This window comes from Pangasianodon hypophthalmus, chromosome 9 (genome assembly GCF_027358585.1).
Source record: "Pangasianodon hypophthalmus isolate fPanHyp1 chromosome 9, fPanHyp1.pri, whole genome shotgun sequence".
Lineage (NCBI taxonomy): Eukaryota > Metazoa > Chordata > Actinopteri > Siluriformes > Pangasiidae > Pangasianodon > Pangasianodon hypophthalmus.
The window spans coordinates 4903056-4925463 of NC_069718.1; the positions used below are offsets into that span (position 1 = coordinate 4903056).

Consider the following 22408-nt stretch of genomic DNA (forward strand, 5'->3'; position numbering starts at 1 on the left):
ATATATAGAGTGTAGGGATATACAGAGTGTAGGGATATATAGTGTGTAGGGATATACAGAGTGTAGGGATATATAGTGTGTAGGGATATACAGAGTGTAGAGATATACAGAGTGTATGGATATATAGTGTGTAGGGATATACAGAGTGTAGGGATATATAGTGTGTAGGGATATACAGAGTGTAGGGATATACAGAGTGTAGAGATATACAGAGTGTAGAGATATATAGAGTGTAGGGATATACAGAGTGTAGGGATATATAGTGTGTAGGGATATACAGAGTGTAGGGATATATAGTGTGTAGGGATATACAGAGTGTAGGGATATACAGAGTGTAGAGATATACAGAGTGTATGGATATATAGTGTGTAGGGATATACAGAGTGTAGAGATATATAGTGTGTAGGGATATACAGAGTGTAGGGATATATAGTGTGTAGGGATATACAGAGTGTAGGGATATACAGTGTGTAGGGATATACAGAGTGTAGAGATATATAGTGTGTAGGGATATACAGAGTGTATGGATATATAGTGTGTAGGGATATACAGAGTGTAGGGATATATAGTGTGTAGGGATATACAGAGTGTAGGGATATACAGTGTGTAGGGATATACAGTGTGTAGGGATATACAGAGTGTAGGGATATACAGTGTGTAGGGATATACAGTGTGTAGGGATATACAGTGTGTAGGGATATACAGAGTGTAGGGATATACAGAGTGTAGAGATATACAGAGTGTAGAGATATATAGTGTGTAGGGATATACAGAGTGTAGAGATATACAGAGTGTAGAGATATATAGAGTGTAGGGATATACAGAGTGTAGGGATATACAGTGTGTAGGGATATATAGTGTGTAGGGATATACAGAGTGTAGGGATATATAGTGTGTAGGGATATACAGAGTGTAGAGATATACAGAGTGTATGGATATATAGTGTGTAGGGATATACAGAGTGTAGGGATATACAGAGTGTAGAGATATACAGAGTGTAGGGATATACAGAGTGTAGAGATATATAGAGTGTAGGGATATATAGAGTGTAGGGATATACAGAGTGTAGGGATATATAGTGTGTAGGGATATACAGAGTGTAGGGATATATAGTGTGTAGGGATATACAGAGTGTAGAGATATACAGAGTGTATGGATATACAGTGTGTAGGGATATACAGAGTGTAGGGATATACAGAGTGTAGGGATATATAGTGTGTAGGGATATACAGAGTGTAGGGATATACAGTGTGTAGAGATATACAGTGTGTAGAGATACACAGTGTGTAGGGATATACAGTGTGTAGGGATATACAGAGTGTAGGGATATACAGAGTGTAGGGATATATAGTGTGTAGGGATATACAGAGTGTAGGGATATATAGTGTGTAGGGATATACAGAGTGTAGGGATATACAGTGTGTAGGGATATACAGTGTGTAGAGATACACAGTGTGTAGGGATATACAGTGTGTAGGGATATACAGAGTGTAGGGATATACAGAGTGTAGAGATATACAGAGTGTAGAGATATACAGTGTGTAGAGATATACAGAGTGTAGGGATATACAGAGTGTAGGGATATATAGTGTGTAGGGATATACAGAGTGTAGGGATATATAGTGTGTAGGGATATACAGAGTGTAGGGATATACAGAGTGTAGGGATATATAGTGTGTAGGGATATACAGAGTGTAGGGATATACAGAGTGTAGAGATATACAGAGTGTAGAGATATACAGAGTGTAGGGATATACAGAGTGTAGGGATATATAGTGTGTAGGGATATACAGAGTGTAGGGATATATAGTGTGTAGAGATATACAGAGTGTAGAGATATACAGAGTGTAGAGATATACAGAGTGTAGGGATATACAGAGTGTAGGGATATACAGAGTGTAGAGATATATAGTGTGTAGGGATATACAGAGTGTAGAGATATATAGAGTGTAGGGATATACAGAGTGTAGAGATATATAGTGTGTAGGGATATATAGTGTGTAGGGATATACAGAGTGTAGAGATATACAGAGTGTAGAGATATATAGTGTGTAGGGATATATAGTGTGTAGGGATATACAGAGTGTAGAGATATACAGAGTGTAGAGATATACAGAGTGTAGGGATATAGAGAGTGTAGGGATATATAGTGTGTAGGGATATACAGAGTGTAGGGATATACAGTGTGTAGGGATATATAGTGTGTAGGGATATATAGAGTGTAGAGATATATAGTGTGTAGGGATATATAGTGTGTAGGGATATACAGAGTGTAGAGATATACAGAGTGTAGGGATATAGAGAGTGTAGGGATATACAGAGTGTAGAGATATACAGAGTGTAGGGATATAGAGAGTGTAGGGATATACAGAGTGTAGAGATATATAGTGTGTAGGGATATACAGAGTGTAGGGATATATAGTGTGTAGGGATATACAGTGTGTAGGGATATACAGAGTGTAGGGATATACAGAGTGTAGGGATATATAGTGTGTAGGGATATACAGAGTGTAGAGATATATAGTGTGTAGGGATATACAGTGTGTAGGGATATACAGAGTGTAGGGATATACAGAGTGTAGGGATATACAGAGTGTAGGGATATACAGTGTGTAGAGATATATAGTGTGTAGGGATATACAGAGTGTAGAGATATATAGTGTGTAGAGATATATAGTGTGTAGGGATATACAGAGTGTAGGGATATACAGAGTGTAGGGATATACAGAGTGTAGGGATATACAGAGTGTAGAGATATACAGTGTGTAGAGATATATAGTGTGTAGGGATATACAGAGTGTAGAGATATACAGAGTGTAGGAATATACAGAGTGTAGGGATATACAGTGTGTAGGGATATACAGAGTGTAGAGATATATAGTGTGTAGAGATATACAGAGTGTAGGAATATATAGTGTGTAGGGATATACAGAGTGTAGGGATATACAGAGTGTAGAGATATACAGTGTGTAGGGATATACAGAGTGTAGAGATATATAGTGTGTAGAGATATATAGTGTGTAGGGATATATAGTGTGTAGGGATATATAGTGTGTAGAGATATATAGTGTGTAGAGATATATAGTGTGTAGGGATATACAGAGTGTAGAGATATATAGTGTGTAGGGATATACAGAGTGTAGAGATATATAGTGTGTAGGGATATGTAGTGTGTAGGGATATACAGAGTGTAGAGATATATAGTGTGTAGGGATATAAAGAGTGTAGAGATATACAGAGTGTAGAGATATATAGTGTGTAGAGATATACAGAGTGTAGAGATATATAGTGTGTAGGGATATATAGTGTGTAAGGATATACAGAGTGTAGAGATATACAGAGTGTAGGGATATACAGAGTGTAGGGATATACAGAGTGTAGAGATATATAGTGTGTAGAGATATGTAGTGTGTAGGGATATACAGTGTGTAGGGATATACAGAGTGTAGAGATATACAGAGTGTAGGGATATATAGTGTGTAGGGATATACAGAGTGTAGAGATATACAGTGTGTAGGGATATACAGTGTGTAGGGATATACAGAGTGTAGGGATATACAGTGTGTAGGGATATACAGTGTGTAGGGATATACAGAGTGTAGGGATATATAGTGTGTAGGGATATATAGTGTGTAGGGATATACAGAGTGTAGGGATATACAGTGTGTAGGGATATATAGTGTGTAGGGATATACAGAGTGTAGGGATATATAGTGTGTAGGGATATACAGTGTGTAGGGATATATAGTGTGTATGGATATACAGTGTGTAGGGATATACAGTGTGTAGGGATATACAGTGTGTAGGGATATACAGAGTGTAGGGATATATAGTGTGTAGGGATATATAGTGTGTATGGATATACAGTGTGTAGGGATATACAGAGTGTAGGGATATATAGTGTGTAGGGATATACAGAGTGTAGGGATATACAGTGTGTAGGGATATACAGTGTGTAGGGATATACAGAGTGTAGGGATATACAGAGTGTAGAGATATACAGAGTGTAGGGATATATAGTGTGTAGGGATATATAGTGTGTATGGATATACAGTGTGTAGGGATATACAGTGTGTAGAGATATACAGAGTGTAGAGATATACAGAGTGTAGAGATATACAGAGTGTAGGGATATACAGAGTGTAGGGATATACAGAGTGTAGAGATATATAGTGTGTAGGGATATACAGAGTGTAGAGATATATAGAGTGTAGGGATATACAGAGTGTAGAGATATATAGTGTGTAGGGATATATAGTGTGTAGGGATATACAGAGTGTAGAGATATACAGAGTGTAGAGATATATAGTGTGTAGGGATATATAGTGTGTAGGGATATACAGAGTGTAGAGATATACAGAGTGTAGAGATATACAGAGTGTAGGGATATAGAGAGTGTAGGGATATATAGTGTGTAGGGATATACAGAGTGTAGGGATATACAGTGTGTAGGGATATATAGTGTGTAGGGATATATAGAGTGTAGAGATATATAGTGTGTAGGGATATATAGTGTGTAGGGATATACAGAGTGTAGAGATATACAGAGTGTAGGGATATAGAGAGTGTAGGGATATACAGAGTGTAGAGATATACAGAGTGTAGGGATATAGAGAGTGTAGGGATATACAGAGTGTAGAGATATATAGTGTGTAGGGATATACAGAGTGTAGGGATATATAGTGTGTAGGGATATACAGTGTGTAGGGATATACAGAGTGTAGGGATATACAGAGTGTAGGGATATATAGTGTGTAGGGATATACAGAGTGTAGAGATATATAGTGTGTAGGGATATACAGTGTGTAGGGATATACAGAGTGTAGGGATATACAGAGTGTAGGGATATACAGAGTGTAGGGATATACAGTGTGTAGAGATATATAGTGTGTAGGGATATACAGAGTGTAGAGATATATAGTGTGTAGAGATATATAGTGTGTAGGGATATACAGAGTGTAGGGATATACAGAGTGTAGGGATATACAGAGTGTAGGGATATACAGAGTGTAGAGATATACAGTGTGTAGAGATATATAGTGTGTAGGGATATACAGAGTGTAGAGATATACAGAGTGTAGGAATATACAGAGTGTAGGGATATACAGTGTGTAGGGATATACAGAGTGTAGAGATATATAGTGTGTAGAGATATACAGAGTGTAGGAATATATAGTGTGTAGGGATATACAGAGTGTAGGGATATACAGAGTGTAGAGATATACAGTGTGTAGGGATATACAGAGTGTAGAGATATATAGTGTGTAGAGATATATAGTGTGTAGGGATATATAGTGTGTAGGGATATATAGTGTGTAGAGATATATAGTGTGTAGAGATATATAGTGTGTAGGGATATACAGAGTGTAGAGATATATAGTGTGTAGGGATATACAGAGTGTAGAGATATATAGTGTGTAGGGATATGTAGTGTGTAGGGATATACAGAGTGTAGAGATATATAGTGTGTAGGGATATAAAGAGTGTAGAGATATACAGAGTGTAGAGATATATAGTGTGTAGAGATATACAGAGTGTAGAGATATATAGTGTGTAGGGATATATAGTGTGTAAGGATATACAGAGTGTAGAGATATACAGAGTGTAGGGATATACAGAGTGTAGGGATATACAGAGTGTAGAGATATATAGTGTGTAGAGATATGTAGTGTGTAGGGATATACAGTGTGTAGGGATATACAGAGTGTAGAGATATACAGAGTGTAGGGATATATAGTGTGTAGGGATATACAGAGTGTAGAGATATACAGTGTGTAGGGATATACAGTGTGTAGGGATATACAGAGTGTAGGGATATACAGTGTGTAGGGATATACAGTGTGTAGGGATATACAGAGTGTAGGGATATATAGTGTGTAGGGATATATAGTGTGTAGGGATATACAGAGTGTAGGGATATACAGTGTGTAGGGATATATAGTGTGTAGGGATATACAGAGTGTAGGGATATATAGTGTGTAGGGATATACAGTGTGTAGGGATATATAGTGTGTATGGATATATAGTGTGTAGGGATATACAGTGTGTAGGGATATACAGTGTGTAGGGATATACAGAGTGTAGGGATATATAGTGTGTAGGGATATACAGTGTGTAGGGATATACAGAGTGTAGGGATATATAGTGTGTAGGGATATACAGTGTGTAGAGATATACAGAGTGTAGGGATATATAGTGTGTAGGGATATATAGTGTGTAGGGATATATAGTGTGTATGGATATACAGTGTGTAGGGATATACAGAGTGTAGGGATATATAGTGTGTAGGGATATACAGAGTGTAGGGATATACAGTGTGTAGGGATATACAGTGTGTAGGGATATACAGAGTGTAGGGATATACAGAGTGTAGAGATATACAGAGTGTAGGGATATATAGTGTGTAGGGATATATAGTGTGTAGGGATATACAGTGTGTAGGGATATACAGTGTGTAGGGATATACAGAGTGTAGGGATATATAGTGTGTAGGGATATACAGTGTGTAGAGATATACAGAGTGTAGGGATATATAGTGTGTAGGGATATATAGTGTGTAGGGATATATAGTGTGTATGGATATACAGTGTGTAGGGATATACAGAGTGTAGGGATATATAGTGTGTAGGGATATACAGAGTGTAGGGATATACAGTGTGTAGGGATATACAGTGTGTAGGGATATACAGAGTGTAGGGATATACAGAGTGTAGAGATATACAGAGTGTAGGGATATATAGTGTGTAGGGATATATAGTGTGTAGGGATATACAGTGTGTAGGGATATACAGTGTGTAGGGATATACAGAGTGTAGGGATATATAGTGTGTAGGGATATACAGTGTGTAGAGATATACAGAGTGTAGGGATATACAGTGTGTAGAGATATACAGAGTGTAGGGATATATAGTGTGTAGGGATATATAGTGTGTATGGATATACAGTGTGTAGGGATATACAGTGTGTAGAGATATACAGAGTGTAGGGATATATAGTGTGTAGGGATATACAGTGTGTAGAGATATACAGAGTGTAGGGATATATAGTGTGTAGGGATATACAGTGTGTAGGGATATACAGTGTGTAGGGATATACAGAGTGTAGGGATATATAGTGTGTAGGGATATACAGTGTGTAGAGATATACAGAGTGTAGGGATATATAGTGTGTAGGGATATACAGTGTGTAGGGATATACAGTGTGTAGGGATATACAGAGTGTAGGGATATATAGTGTGTAGGGATATACAGTGTGTAGAGATATACAGAGTGTAGGGATATATAGTGTGTAGGGATATATAGTGTGTATGGATATACAGTGTGTAGGGATATACCGTGTGTAGGGATATATAGTGTGTAGGGATATACAGAGTGTAGGGATATATAGTGTGTAGGGATATATAGTGTGTAGGGATATACAGTGTGTAGGGATATACAGTGTGTAGGGATATACAGTGTGTAGGGATATACAGTGTGTAGAGATATACAGAGTGTAGGGATATATAGTGTGTAGGGATATACAGAGTGTAGGGATATACAGTGTGTAGGGATATACAGTGTGTAGGGATATACAGAGTGTAGAGATATACAGAGTGTAGGGATATATATTGTGTAGGGATATATAGTGTGTATGGATATACAGAGTGTAGGGATATACAGTGTGTAGGGATATATAGTGTGTATGGATATATAGTGTGTAGGGATATACAGTGTGTAGGGATATACAGAGTGTTCTAGGTTTTTGTTCTAGCCCAGTAAGGGAGTACTTGTAAGTTGTTCTATAGCTAAAAAAGTTTGAGAAGCACTGGTCTAGATGCAGTTAAAGCCAAACTCTGACCATTTTCCTCTCCCACAATATAAAATAATCATGAGTCTCTATTTTGTGCTGTGTTTTCTGCTAGCATCATGAATATGAAATAAACTCCATTCTAATGCATGATTAATGAGGGTTAAAATTGCATATAGGAGTGCGGCTCATTCACCAAGTCACATATTATGAATATGGATATTACATGTTGATAATATATTATAAAAGCTCCATTATTGCCCCCTCAATATCACGCTGCTCTACATAAAGCAAACATCATACGGGAAATAAAGCAAAGCAAACATCATCACGGAGATGAGCACGATGGGGGAAATGTAACAAATTCAGCCTCATAAAAACCACTAAACCCAACGTGTCTGTTTCCAGATCAGAGTTTTATGCCCATATGCGATGGCTGTGACGTCCATGACCACACAGGAGGGTTTGTATGAGGACAGGCGTCGTGGATACTCGCCTCTTTATCTGCACAGCCATAAAGTGTGTGTTTAACAGAGCAGCTGTAATAAGCTTTCTGTGAATGCTGTGGGACAGGAAAAGCAGTGCTCACCTTAAAAAAAGACCTCACAGCATGTGGATTTACACAGCTCATGACTGACAAATGACATTTAATTTGAGATTTTTTTTCGATTTTATGCAAATTAACTATAATTTAGCTAAATAATAAAACTAAATAAAAAATAAATCTAAATAAAGATTAATTCTGGTCTGATCAGGAATACACATTATTGTATTTAGTGAAGTTGATGTTTTCGAATTTTGTTCAGTTTCATACAAATAAGGTAATAAGAATAGTAAAAGTGCTAACCCCGCCCCTAAACCATAACCCCGCCTCCTTATACTTTTTTGTAACTTTTTTATACGATACACAGTTTTTAATGCAGATTGTTATATATTTACACATCTAATGCAATGCTGATGATATGGGATGTCCAACGTGACCAATTCTTTAATCTCCATGATGCCTGACCTGTATGAAATAAATAAGAAAGAAAAGGAAATTGTGTAAACAAGAGTAGAATGAAGGAAGGAAGAAAGGATGAAGGAAGTAAGCAAAGGAGAGGAATGATAAGAAGGAAGATAAGAAGAGAAATCCAGAAAGGAAGGTAGGAAATCGACCAGGATAGGAAAGATAGATTGTCCATTTTTTATCATCTGGGAAACCCTGAAAGGTTCTATATAGCACCTTACATCCATACAAGTGTTTCCTTTTCAGAAATTATTCCAAGTAGGACCTTGTTAGGAGGCTAAGAACTTGTCATTATCCAGTGAAGCCTTAAAGAAAGAAAGACAATAATGTGCAACAATATGGAGTTTGTATCACACACTTTCCCACTTAATACATACAGTACACTCCTCAAGGGTTCTGTTAGTTCTTTAAAAAAAAAAAAAAAACTTTAAGGATTTCTCCAAGGGACATCTAAAGAAAGGGGTTATTAAATGGTTCTTTAAGGGTTCATTGGGTAATTAAGAATTTTTTAATTAAAAAAAAAAAAGAGGGGGGTTCTGAAAGAAAAACATTTGAAGGGTTACACATAGAACCTTTAAGGGACAAGTGAAGACCATATAATTCTTAATATTATATTCTTTATATAAGTGCATAGGAAGGAACGAAGGAACAGAGGAAGAAGGACTTGATGGATGGAAAGGAGGAAAGAAAGAGGAAGGAAGGTAGGAGATGGAAAATGCAAAGAAGAGAAAAAGACACCAGGGAAAAAGAAGAACAATTATGGAAGGAAGCAAGGAATGAAAATACTCTCATAATTTCTGTTTCTGGTTGTGTTTAGTTCCTATTCAATAGGATTTGGTGAAAAAAAAAAAGACTCAGAACCTTGCTCTCATCTTTTTCTCTGGTTTTATTACACTAGATACTGGAAAGAGTAAACAAAATGGCATGTAATATTGATAGCATTAACTATGGACTTTCTAGCTCCATGGAAATGATAGTCAGTGGCCTAACTGTAAATGAAAAAAAAAGTCAGGAGTGAGTGTGTGTTCCAACAACAGAGGGCTTGGCGGATTTTTAGCTTAGCAAACAGCCTGATTAGCTAATGTTAACAACTTTCCCTAAAATCTATTTCACAGAAAGTAAGAAGTAAGCTTTATAGCCCTGTTATGAGTCAAAAAAGCTGAAAGATGATTGGTTGATAGCCATGTTTATTTAAATAACCCAGTCATCATTAGACATAAAAGTTCACCGTAATCAGACTTCTAGATACTGCTTAGACCCCTAATAAGAAAAAACTAAACAAAAACACTAGTTTTCCATCACCTTCAGTGCTTGGATGCCTAATAATAAAAAATAATAAATACAGCTGCAAACAGCGATCTCTGGGGTCCAAGCACTTTTTGTAATAGTGTTCCAGTGGTTACACAGCACACTAAAGAGACCATAGATTAACATACATTCAGTTTCATGATGGTCGCTCAGTGCTAACACTGTGAAACACCTGCTGAAACCTGATTGGCTGATGACACTATGTTTTTTACTAATGTAGCAGGAGGGGTGCCATTATTTTTTGAACCAGGGAAAGATTGCAACTGCATAATTCCTCCCTCAAACGGAGCGCTGAGCTCCCTAACAACCACACAAAGCTCAACAAGTGGGTTTGTTTGGAGGGATGTGAACCAGGGTTTAATACATAAATCTTTCTTTCCATAAAGTTACCATGGCAACAATCAATAATGCCACCAGTAATTCCACATATGAGCAGATCTGTTGTGTAAACTCAGCACTAATCCTGACACACAGACACTGACGATGGTTTCAATTAGTCCTGATTGAGGCGTTAAACAGAAACGCAGTGACCTAGAGCCGAGTAAACAGAGGTTAGGAAAAGTTATTAGCTCGGCTGTCAAGTCGTGTTTGCACACAAAACATGGATGGAAATGATCCCATGAGCCATAATACGCTGATGTGTAAACGAGGTTCACATCTTAATTACAGCGAATAAAACTAATCACACGACAAAGCAAAGACGAGGAAGACCTGATAACAGGAGCAGGAGGAGACGTTTTCAGCTTCTGCCATAAACACCTTTAACAGGTGCAGAGGGTATGTACAGCAATCAAGAAAGAAAGAAAGAAAGAAAGAACAAGAAAGGGAAAGAAAAGGAGAAAGAGAGAGTGTGTACAAAGAAGGAATGAAAAACAAGTATCAAGTAAAAAGTATAGAGAAACAGAAAGAAGTAAAGAAGGATGGGAAAAAAAGAGGAAGGAGGGAAAAGATAGGAAGAAATAAAAGCAAGAAAGAAATGAGGAGAGATGAAATGAGGAAGAAGAGTAATGGAAAAGAAAAAGGAAAACAAGGAAAGGAAAAGAGGGCACGTAAAAAGACAGGAAAGAAAGAAAGAAAGAACAAGGAAGGGAAAGAAAAGGAGGAAGAGAGTGTGTACAAAGAAGGAATGAAAAATGAGTATGGAGTAAAAAGTATAGAGAAGCATAAAGAAGTAAAGGAGGATGGAAAGAAAAGAGGAAGGAGAGAAAAGACAGGAAGAAATAAAAGCAAGAGGAAATTAGGAAGAAGAGTAATGGAAAAGAAAAAGGAAAATAAGGAAAGGAAAAGAGGACGTAAAAAGACAGGATCAAAAGAAAGAAAGAAAGAAAGAAAGAAGAGTGGGGGAAACAAAGATGAAAAAGGATGGAATTAGCAAAGGAAATAAGTAAAGAAGGGTGGGAGGAAGAGGGGAAGGACAAAAAGAGAGATGAAAGGAAGAATGAAACAAGGAGGAAGGAAGAAAGGAAGACGGAAAAGCAGGGGAGAGGAAAGAAAGAAGTGAGGAAACAAGCAATGCAGAGGAATGAGAATAATGAAGAGAAAAAAAGAAGGAATAAGGAAAAAGGTGAGAAAGAAAGAAAGAAGACATATAGAGTGAGGAAAGAAAAATAAGAAGGGAATAAAAATTAATAAGAAGGGAAGACAGGTGGAAAAAAGTTTGGACATTACAAAGGAAGGAAGGAAGGAAGGAAGGAAGAAGGACAGTAACTCAGCTTCCTCACACCACACCACTGTTGATTATTTTCCTGCAGCAGTACCACACACACTGTTTTACGTCTTAGCTCACATACTCAGTGTGTTGATTTTTGCTGAGAACATTAAAACATTCAATCACTGAGCTTCCAGAACATTCTCCTCAGATACACCGTCTCATTATTAATCCCCAAATGTCCGATCTACATTTTACTTCTAATTTGCATTCGCTGTGTTATGTCACACTCGCTTGGGGCGTCGGCTTATTAGCAAAATCTGAACTGTGATGGCTGAGTGATAGCTCCGCCCCTTGCACTACGGAGTGTATAGAGCAGTCGAGTCTAATTACACTAGTCGTCATGTTTTCTGTCTGTCCTTCAGTTTTAGAGGCAGATGATGAGTCAGCAGATCTCAGTACTAAGCACCTCAGCTGACTTTACACACTCTAATCTGTCCACACTGAGTGTTTCAGAGAGACTCGGCTTCAGAAGTGCTGAATCAGCTCTGAGCTCATATCTGTAATGTCTCTGTGTCCATGACAGCTTTACTCTAATGTCTCTGTGTCCACATCATAGCTTTGCTCTAATGTCTCTGTGTCCAATCGGTGCTTTACTCTAATGTCTCTGTGTCCATGCCAACTTTACTCTAACATCTCTGTGTCCACATCAGGGCTTTGCTCTAATGTCTCTGTGTCCATGCCAGCTTTACTCTAATGTCTCTGTGTTCACATCAGGGCTTTACTCTAATGTCTCTGTGTTCACATCAGTGCTTTGCTCTAATGTCTCTGTGCCCAATCGGTGCTTTACTGTAACGTCTCTGTGCCCACATCAGCGCTTGACTCTAAAGTCCCTGTATCCACGTCAGTGCTTTACTTTAATGTCTCAGTGTCCACAACAATTCTTTATTCAAACGTCTCTGTGTCCACATCACCACTTTACTCTAATGTCTCTGTGTCCACATCAGTGCTTTACGCGAACATCTCTGTGTCCACATCAGTGCTTTACGCGAACATCTCTGTGTCCACATCAGTGCTTTACTCTAATGTCTCTGTGTCCACATCAGTGCTTTACGCGAACATCTCTGTGTCCACATCAGTGCTTTACTCAAACATCTCTGTGTCCACATCAGTGCTTTACTCTAATGTCTCTGTGTCCACATCAGTGCTTTACTCAAACATCTCCGTGTCCACATCAGTGCTTTACTCGAACATCTGTGTCCACATCAGTGCTTTACTCGAACATCTCTGTGTCCACATCAGTGCTTTACTCCAATGTCTCTGTGTCCACATCAGAGCTTTACACTAACATGTCTGTGTCCACATCAGCACTTTACTCTAACATATTTGTGTCCACATCAGTGATTTACTCTAATGTCTCTGTCCACATCAACACTTTAAACTAACGTCTCTGTGTCCACATCAGTGCTTTACTCTAACGACTGTGTGTCCACATCAGTGCCTTACTCTAATGTCTCTGTGTCAACATGAGCACTTTAAACTAATGTCTCTGTGTCCACATCAGTGCTTTACTTTAATTTCTCAGTGTCCACATCACTGCTTTATTCAAACGTCTCTGTGTCCACATCAGTGCTTTACTCTAATGTCTCTGTGTCCACATCAGTGCTTTACTCGAACATCTCTGTGTCCACGTCAGTGTTTTATTTAATGTCTCTGTCCACATCAGCACTTTAGTCTAACATATTTGTGTCCACATTAGTGATTTACTCTAATGTCTGCATCCACATCAGCACTTTACACTAACATCCCAGTGTCCACATTAGCGCTTTACTCTAATGTCTCTGTGTCCACATCAGTGCTTTACTCTAACGACTGTATCCCCACATCAGCGCTTTTCTTTAACATCTCTGTTTCTACATCCCTGCTTTACTCTACCATCTCTGTGTTCATGCCAGAGCCTTGCTTTAAAATCTGTGTTCTCTAACTTCTCTGCGTCCACATCAGTGCTTTACTCTAACGTCTCTGTGTCCATGTCAGCACTTTACTCTAACGTCTGTGTCCACATCAGCACTTTAGTCTACAGTCTTTGTGTCGACATCACTGCTTTACTCTAACGTCTCTGTGTCCATGTCAGCACTTTACTCTAACGTCTGTGTCCACATCAGCACTTTAGTCTACAGTCTTTGTGTCGACATCACTGCTTTACTCTAACGTCTCTGTGTCCACGTCAGCACTTTACTCTACAGTCTCTGTGTCCACATCACTGCTTTACTCTAACGTCTCTGTGTCCACGTCAGCACTTTACTCTACAGTCTCTGTGTCCACATCACTGCTTTACTCTAACGTCTCTGTGTCCATGTCAGCACTTTACTCTAACGTCTGTGTCCACATCAGCACTTTAGTCTACAGTCTTTGTGTCGACATCACTGCTTTACTCTAACGTCTCTGTGTCCACGTCAGCACTTTACTCTACAGTCTCTGTGTCCACATCACTGCTTTACTCTAACGTCTCTGTGTCCACGTCAGCACTTTACTCTACAGTCTCTGTGTCCACATCAGTGCTTTACTCTAACGTCTCTGTGTCCATGTCAGCACTTTAGTCTACAGTCTTTGTGTCCACATCACTGCTTTACTCTAATGTCTCTGTGTCGACATCAGAGCTTTACTCTACCGTCTCTGTGTTCATGCCAGCTTTTCGTGAATGTCTCTGTGTTCATGCCAGAGCCTTGCTTTAAAATCTCTGTGTTCTCTAACTTCTCTGTGTCCACATCAGTGCTTTACTCGAACATCTCTGTGTCCATGTAAGCACTTTACTCTAACGTCTCTGTGTCCACATCACTGCTTTACTCTAACGTCTCTGTGTCCACATCACTGCTTTACTCTAACGTCTCTGTGTCCACATCAGCACTTTAGTCTACAGTCTTTGTGTCCACATCACTGCTTTACTCTACAGTCTCTGTGTCCACATCAGAGCTTTACTCTAACGTCTCGGTGTCCATGCCAGCTTTACTTTAACATCTCTGTGTCTACATCAGCACTTTGCTTTAACATCTTTGTGTCCACATCCGTTCTTTACTCTAACATCTCTGTGTTCTTGCCAACTTTACTTTAATGTCTCTGTGCTCATGCCAGAGCCTTGCTTTAAAATCTCTGTGTTCTCTAACTTCTCTGCGTCCACATCAGTGCTTTACTCTAACGTCTATGTGTCCATGTAAGCACTTTACTCTAACGTCTATGTGTCCACGTCAGCACTTTACTCTAATGACTCGGTGTCCATGCCAGCTTTACTTTAACATCTCTGTGTCCACATCAGCACTTTGCTTTAACATCTTTGTGTCCACATCAGTGCTTTACTCTAATGTCTCTTTGTCCACGTCAGCACTTTACTCTAATGTCTCTGTGTCCACATCAGAGCTTTACTCTACCATCTCTGTGTTCATGCCAGCTTTTCGTTAATGTCTCTGTGTTCATGCCAGAGCCTTGCTTTAAAATCTCTGTGTTCTCTAACTTCTCTGCGTCCACATCAGTGCTTTACTCTAACGTCTCTGTGTCCATGTAAGCACTTTACTCTACAGTCTCTGTGTCCACATCAGAGCTTTACTCTAACGTCTCGGTGTCCATGCCAGCTTTACTTTAACATCTCTGTGTCCACATCAGCACTTTGCTTTAACATCTTTGCGTCCACATCCGTGCTTTACTCTAACATCTCTGTGTTCTTGCCAACTTTACTTTAACGTCTCTGTGCTCATGCCAGAGCCTTGCTTTAAAATCTCTGTGTTCTCTAACGTCTCTGTGTCCACGTCAGCACTTTAGTCTACAGTCTTTGTGTCCACATCAGTGCTTTACTCTAACGTCTCTGTGTCCACGTCAGCACTTTACTCTAACGTCTCTGTGTCCACGTCAGCACTTTAGTCTACAGTCTTTGTGTCCACATCACTGCTTTACTCTAATGTCTCTGTGTCCACATCAGAGCTTTACTCTAACGACTCGGTGTCCATGCCAGCTTTACTTTAACATCTCTGTGTCCACATCAGTGCTTTACTCTAATGTCTCTTTGTCCACATCAGTGCTTTACTCTAATGTCTCTTTGTCCACATCAGTGTTTTACTCTAACATCTCTATGTCCATGCCAGCTCTTTAATGTCTCTGTGTCCACATCAGCACTTTGCTTTAATGTCTCTGTGTCCACAACAGTGCTTTAAACTAGCATATCTGTGTCCATGCCAGCTTTACATTAATGTCTTTGTATCCACATCAGCACTTTGCTTTAATGTCTCTTTGTCCACATCAGTGCTTTACTCTAACGTCTGTGTCCATGTCAGTGCTTTACTCTAACGTCTGTGTCCATGTCAGTGCTTTACTCTAACATCTCTGTGTCCATGTCAGTGCTTTACTCTAACATCTCTGTGTCCATGTCAGTGCTTTACTCTAACGTCTGTGTCCATGTCAGTGCTTTACTCTAACGTCTCTGTGTCCACATCATTGCTTTACTTGACTGACTCGGTGTCTATGCCAGTGTTTTACTCTGCATAGTCAATAACAATCATGCTCATTCCCAACTGAAACAATCCCATGAAGTGCATTTCTGTTTTTTTTCTCTCTTTCTTACTTTCTGTATTTCTTTTTCTCCCTGTTTTTCTGTCTGTCTTTCTGTCTTTCTCTATGTTCTTCCTTCATTTCTTCTGTGTTCCCTTCTCTCTTTCTTCTTACTCCCATTTTCCTTCATTTCTTCTGTCCTTCCTTTCTCTTTTTATTCTTCCTTTCTTCATCTCTTTTATATCCTTTCTGTCTTCCTCACATCCTTCTTTTCTTCTTTTCTATGCTCCTTCCATCCTTTTTTCCTCACTCCTTTCTTGCCCTCCTCCCTTCTTTCTTTCTTTCTTTCTCCCTTTCCTTCATCCTTCTTTCCTTCCCTTCTTCTTTTTTTTCTCTGTTTCTTTCTTCTTGCTTCCCTTCCAATTTGCTTCCTTTCTTCTTCTTTTCCTTATTCCTTTCTTACTCTCTTCCTCCCGTCCTTTTTACTACTTTTCTTTGCTCCTTCCATCCTTTTCTCCCACTCCCTTCTTGCCTTCCTTACTCTTTTCTTTCTTCCTCCACCTCACTTCCTTGCACCCTCCCACCCTGCCTTTTCTAACATTTCCTTCCTTCCTTCCTTCCTTTGAATAGTTTTTATCGGTTATTGTAGAAGAATTGTCGATGAAAATACACCACCATTCGTCACATCACCAAAAATCCAAAACCACTCCAGCAGTGCTCTGAGAGCTCCACAAAAAGCACACGCATCAGCTAAAGCATGTTACGTAAGCGATACAACACCGTGCGTGGTGATCCTTCCCACGTTGGAAAACTTAAAGTTACAGCTTTACCTCAGACTGTTACAAAGCACTGACACTGGAGACTCCTTCCTTAAATATTAAATCTCCTCATAGAAAACTTCACTTGGATTTGGGTTTATGAAAAATGGCATTATTGAAAATGTAAAAAAAAAATGTGGCAATTTGTTGAAGGTATTTTTTGCTCAACTGAAAAAAATACCTTCAACAAATTGCCACATTTTTTTTTTACATTTTCAAGTCTTTCTCTTGAGTCTTTCAGTGTTAAATAAACATTTTAACTCTTAAATCATACATAGACTAGATTATTGGTTTTATAAATGAAAGGCAAATTTATGCATATTTGATTAGATGAAGCCTCATTTGTGTAAATAAATGCAAACACTTGTAAGAATATGAGCAATCCACTGATATTTACTGTTTTAAAAAATGATCCTGTTCACCTGTAGTGTCTCACCTTAAAGGTTGTAGACTTAATCACTTATTTCAAGACTTAAACGTTTAATTTGCATAATTACAATTTTGGCATTAACATTTATTAAAATATATAAATGTTGTTACTTGAAGAAGTGTGAATTAATACATCATTTATAGTTCAGTTGTGCAGTGATCTGTGATTGTTTGAGCTGGAACTCCATGACAACAATGACAGGGATATTAGCACACACACACACACACACACACACATCATTAAAACCTATAAAAAGGATTCTAAGTTTTATCTGGAGTTAAAGCAGAGAGCATGTGATAAACCATACTGCAATCATGATGTGATAAGAGCGAAACGGAGAAACTCGTCATCTGAGTCACGATGAGGTGTGTGTGTATGTGTGTGTGTGTGTGTGTGTGTGTGTGTGTGTGTCATTACTTTTTGCTGTCAATCACACAGTGACTAAGTGGAAAATAGCACAGTTTCATGAGGGGAGGCCTAACTCCTATTACACTCACAATCAAAACTCACTTCACTGCTTTTAGACAGATTTATTAATCTCCTCAGAAGTGTGATCAGACCGAGCATATACACTACACACAGCTGTCACTCTTCTAGACACACACGCAGAAATAAATCAAGGTGCCAAACTGTACTTGTTTCTCCTCACTGATATGGAACCATCAAGGGGTTGTGTATGTATGTTACCTAGAAACCATTAAAAATAATGCAAGGTACATAATCGGACTTTGAAATGATAATTAAAGGTACACACTAAAGCTACAAAAGCACGGACCGTTAACGGTGACAAATAAGCGACAAGAAAAAGTACAAAAAAAGTTTGTTGCACCTTTATTTCTGAGAGTGCAGCTTCACTCAGCTTCTCTTTTATTCAAAGTGCGCAGAGCGAATTATTCTCTGAAGGTCTGTGCACAAGCTGTGCACCTGCTTACACACACACACACACACACACACACACATAACAGCTTAAAAGCAGCAGACACACTATTGAAAATTTAAAAATGGTGCATTGAATTTCCTTAATTTAGACTTGTGCATATATTATTGTTGCATTCATTAAATATTGTGCATCACTACAATTATTGCCAAAAGTAAACACACTCAAAGACAAAACCATGTCAGTGTTACATATTTTAATAAAATGAAAATAACGTACATATACCTTTTTTTCAATGTAGGTTTTTGCAAATGCAACACTGATCTTAACTAAGACTTAATTAAGTAATTTAAATGAGTTTTTTTTTTAAACTCCCTTTAGGTCCCCAAACTAAACACACAAGATTTTAGCCTTTGTGTTTGCACCTTAAAACAGCAATTTGTTGTCATTTCTCTTGGAACACACTTTTTTTTTTTGCCCATTAGATGTTTATCTGCAGTATATCTGTGCGAAAAGGTGTCTCATATCTGTTTGAGAAGTAGCAAAGGTCGCATTTGTTTGGAAATCACAAAGCTGTGGGAAAAAGTCGCTACAGTTGGTGCAGGCGCTTTTCCCGAGGTGCGCGCTCCCGCTCGTGCTCGTGCTCGTGCACGCGGCTGTCGCTGTCCGTTCAGCACCAGCGAGCAGCGCAGAAACGCAATCTAGTACAAACACAAACCGGCTCAAAACTCCCATTTCCATGCAGAGTTTTCATATTGCATGGATTTAATACCGGTGGGGGGAGACAAGCTGTCCTCATAAAAGACTACAAATAAAAAGCTCGGACATTTCCAGCACTTCAGGACCACAAATGATCTCTTTCTCACTTTTTAATGAGGAAAAAAAAAAGCGTGGTGCTGATCACGAGCACCTGCCGCGCGCACTTCCAGCTTATTTACTCATTTATATTAACGAGTTATGAAGAAACACACTTAGGAAGTTAGGAAGTGTGAAATCATCCATGCATCCTTGGGATTTAGGAACATCTAATGCTCCACATTGCTCCCTAACCCTAAGGCTTTTTTCTCTTCTTTCATCTCTAACTGTGTGATTATGTTAATGTTTCTCTATAATCCATCCATCCTGGAACTAAAGATGTTGCTGACCTTTTTTTTTTTTTATTTTATTTTAGGACTCATACGACAATCACTGACACACCTGTAGTTTGCAAATAGCGAGCAGTTGTGAAATAAAAGTCGCTTTAACCCTCAGGTGAGGTGTTTTTCTGGCTCTTGTGTGTGATGGAGAAGTGATGTTGCTGCTCACTAGTGCAGGATTAAGCAGTGCGTCGCGTGCATTGCGCATCCAGCCTGCAGCAGAGACACATTTACATGCTACATGTTGCATTTGTATGACTGCAAAACAGGTTTTTTTCGTCATTTTGGTCACACAGAAAGAAAAAAGGCCTTGATGTGGCCTGAACTCCAGCAGCTGTGCTAATAATGTGGTCAGTGCTGTAAGAGTTACTGGTGAATGTTTATAACCAGGTGAGTGAGTTATTAAAAAAGTGTTCATTCAGAACTACAGGTGTTATTAATATGAAGCTTATAAGTTACTGCACCTGCAACAGCGCGCAGGTTTGCAGGTGAAGTAAACTCCGAGGAACAGAAGAAGCGCATAAAGCTCGCACTGACTCACCGATGGTGGTGATGACGGTGATGGCGAAGTAAAAAGATCCGGCGAATTTCCACTGCACGCCGGCCCGGTGCGGCTCGGCCTCCATGATGATGGTCTCGAGTTTCCGGTAGTCGTCCTCGCTGATGTTGTACTTGCCCTGCAGCCGCTTCTCCTCGGCCTGCAGCTGCTCCTTCTCGCGCATCTCGAAGTCCGACTCGAGCGCGTCGAACACGGCGGCGCCGACCAGCAGGTAGGTGAACGTGCAGACGATCAGGGACAGGGTCCGCACGTTCTGCCGCTTCATGGCGCCCCGGAACCAGCCCGCGTGGGGCTCATGTCCCCGCGGATCCGCCGGGAGTGCGCGGCGGCAGCTGCACGGGCAGTGGCGACAGTGGTAGTCGGGAAAGCTTGGGCACGGGCGCTTGCAGTCGAGCGTCCCCGGGTCCCGGTCGTGGCTCAGGGAGAGGCACAGCAGGCTGCTGGAGCGCCGCGAACGCGAGCCGTGCAAGCGCGGCACTCTGCGCAAGACGTGGCCGATGCAGGTCGCGCCGGCGCGCAGTGCCATCAACCAGCCGCGCGGATCCGACCGCCGCTCATGTCACCGATGATCACGCACTTCCTCGTGCTTTTGGTTTTCCCTCGTTTCTTGACACCAAACACAGCAAACGCGAGCGAAGAAAACGGAACGAGCATCTTCAGACATGTTTCCTCAAAGTTTTCGACCTGTTCATCGAGCCCGAAAAGCGGCGTCACGCGAGCGCGCAGAGACAAAAATCCAGGAAAGACCAAGAGAAATGACGGTGAAGCGCGCTTATTCCCTCTGCTGCCTGAAAAAAAAAAAAAAAAAAAAAACTCTTTTGTGGAAGATCTCCGGGTGAAGGGTTCCGTTTCCCGATCAGCCCGTCCGTCCGCGGCTCTCTCCTCCTCCTGCTGCTGCTCCTGCTGCTCCTCCTGCTCCTGCTCCTGCTCCGGTCCTCCGCGGCGAAAGGCGGATACACGGTCCCCGGTGCGCGCCCCTGAAAAGCGGCCACATCACCAAACCGACATCATGCGTCGTCTCTCCTCCGCGCCCGGTCTGTCTTCCACACCGGGCAGGGAGGGGGCGGGGGTGGAGAGGGGGGACACACGGATTACACAGGAAACTTTCAACTGGTGCAGGAGAACCTTAAAGAGAACCACGAGCTACAACAACAGGTTGCTACTGATCCAAAGTCACTTTAGCTCTCTCTCTCTCTCTCTCTCTCTCTCTTGGCACTAACTAACCCATCAATCACAATATTAGCCTTTGAATAAATCACGTGACTACACACTAAATTCACCACCACTTTCACCTCAACACGCCTTCTGTCATTTAACCTTTATTTATTTATTTTTTTATTTTAAACACGAGCCTCTCAGGGGGTTGCCAGATTGTGCACTTTATTGGACTTGTTATGCGTTTGAATCTCACTGAGGCTGCAGAGCTCTCACTTGGCATGAGGCTGCAGATCCAGGTGCCAGGGTTTCAGAGTGAATGGCAGATGTGTCTTTACACCCTGATTGGTTTGGACAGAGTTTTAAGGTTTAACACATAGTTCAGCTAAAATGAAATGTATGCAGTGTTCCTCTTAAAAAGGATGAAGTCCATCAGCCACGGCTTTTTTTTTTCAGTCAGATTTTGCATCTTTAGTTTTGCACTGGAGCAAAAACAGAAGAAGGTTAAAAGGTTACAGAATCACAGTAAGTCGTCAGACAGCGTTGTAGAGTGGCTCAGAGGCTCAGACCTGCTGATGTGGTTACAGAAAAGCCAGATGAAATAATCACCTGATTTCACATGCAGAGATTTGGGTGTGTTTTCTTTCAGTGATAATTTAAGTCTGTTATTTTATACCTGATACAATAATTTCTTTTAAAATTCTATTATAATTGTGTACATTGAATGTGAACTCATGGAATGAACTAATGAAGTAATCCAGGTTCACACTTTTCCTTCTTTCAATTCTTTTCCTTCGTCTTTCTCCTGTCCAGGGTTTGCTTGTTGACGCATGCAGTTTGAACACAGTGTTCAGATCTCTAACACATGCAGTGACACAGGCGGCATGATGGCATAAGGATTAAGCAGTCTCCTGGGTCCATCTGACCCACCTGACTTTCCAACGACATTGATTCTCTGACCTTCACCTTCCATCCACACATCTCCACAGGGCGAATGGATCTGGAACGCAGCCTTCCTCTGAGTGCGCTGAGGTTCACTTCCACTTTTACGCCAACACGGAGCTGCTAGCGATGACAGAGTCAGGAGGTTGATTAATTTTCTAGAACAGCAGCTCTGACAGTAGTGCAGCTGAAAATCACAGGTTTA

The 22408-nt window shown here is 40.1% G+C and overlaps 1 protein-coding gene across 1 annotated transcript in view; it reads right to left on the reverse strand.

The window, feature by feature from the left end:
• Positions 1-22058, reverse strand: part of kcnk9 (potassium channel, subfamily K, member 9) — an 86764-nt gene extending 64706 nt beyond the window's left edge. Inside the window, exon 1 of the mRNA XM_034307197.2 lies at positions 20089-22058. Within this exon, the coding sequence (XP_034163088.1) occupies positions 20089-20632 (544 nt within the window). The 5' untranslated portion in view covers positions 20633-22058. The remainder of the gene's footprint in view (positions 1-20088) is intronic.
• Between the last annotated feature and the right edge of the window lie 350 nt (positions 22059-22408).